General features: G+C 30.7%; 1 protein-coding gene across 1 annotated transcript in view; it reads left to right on the top strand.

The window, feature by feature from the left end:
* The window catches only part of LOC106692870 (uncharacterized), a 12343-nt gene extending 11529 nt beyond the window's left edge, over positions 1 to 814 (top strand). Inside the window, exon 4 of the mRNA XM_014439092.2 lies at positions 466 to 814. Coding sequence (XP_014294578.1) covers positions 466 to 791 — 326 coding nt within the window. The 3' untranslated portion in view covers positions 792 to 814. The remainder of the gene's footprint in view (positions 1 to 465) is intronic.
* The last annotated feature ends 128 nt before the right edge of the window (positions 815 to 942 follow it).

Here is a 942-nt window from a genome sequence, read left to right as displayed (position 1 = left end):
GATCACACTTCAACCACATAAATCGAAGCTTAAATCAGGTGGGGGTTTATTTTCCTCTAGGAAGAACTATCACAGCAGCTGTTTATGTGAAATTAATTAATCATTATATGTGCATGGTACAGTTAATGAGAGGACATATTTCTAAACTTACATTTTATTTTTAAATAATATTTCTATCACTCGTTCCATTATAAACTCCTTAACCACTCAAATCCCCTAGTTTCTAACCGCTAATGTAAAATGCCATTAGAGTGCTACCAATGGGTAGTTTCTCTACACGCCTGTAACACTCCAATTTAATTTATGTCAGATTTACTAAATGTATTATAATGTACAGTTGTAAATAGCAATAAATAAATATTTAAAAAGAAAAACATAATATTTCTATTCAAAACAAGATATAATGTTACTTATAATACTAACTATGTTGATTAACTTTTATTCAAAAGCGAATTTTTTTTCCAGGTACAGTCATATCTGAACAATTGATTAGTGAAAAAGGTGTGTTTGATTTTCTTAGTGACGACGTGGTAAAAGAAAAAGATACTTGTGTAAGTTGTGGACCATTTGGAAGCAATTATGGTTACGAAGTAATGGAGGATCAAACAATCGGTGTGGTGCCAAATTCAGTTCTTTTTGATAATTTGCCCTTTATCAACTCAGATAAATATAAAGAATACGCAGAAGCACTTTACGGAATTTTATCATCTCACGATCCTGTCTTTAAATTCGGTCAATATCTAGAGAAGGTGGCTGCAGTTGGTATTTCTCCTGATGATATGCTTGTTTAAGCTAAATAAAGTTACTGACCCCATTTATTTTATCAATTATTAATTTTTTCTTTAACTCTTATGATTTTTTTCTTAGACTCTTAGATCTTTATTATTTATGTTACGGTTTACAATTGGGCTGTAATATGCTCTACGTTGGTGACTTATATGT

Source organism: Halyomorpha halys, unplaced genomic scaffold (assembly GCF_000696795.3).
Source record: "Halyomorpha halys isolate HHAL.00 unplaced genomic scaffold, Hhal_1.1 Scaffold74.1, whole genome shotgun sequence".
Taxonomy (NCBI): Eukaryota; Metazoa; Arthropoda; class Insecta; order Hemiptera; family Pentatomidae; genus Halyomorpha; species Halyomorpha halys.
Note: the sequence above shows the minus strand (reverse complement) of the source record. Positions and strands in the feature narration are given on the sequence as shown.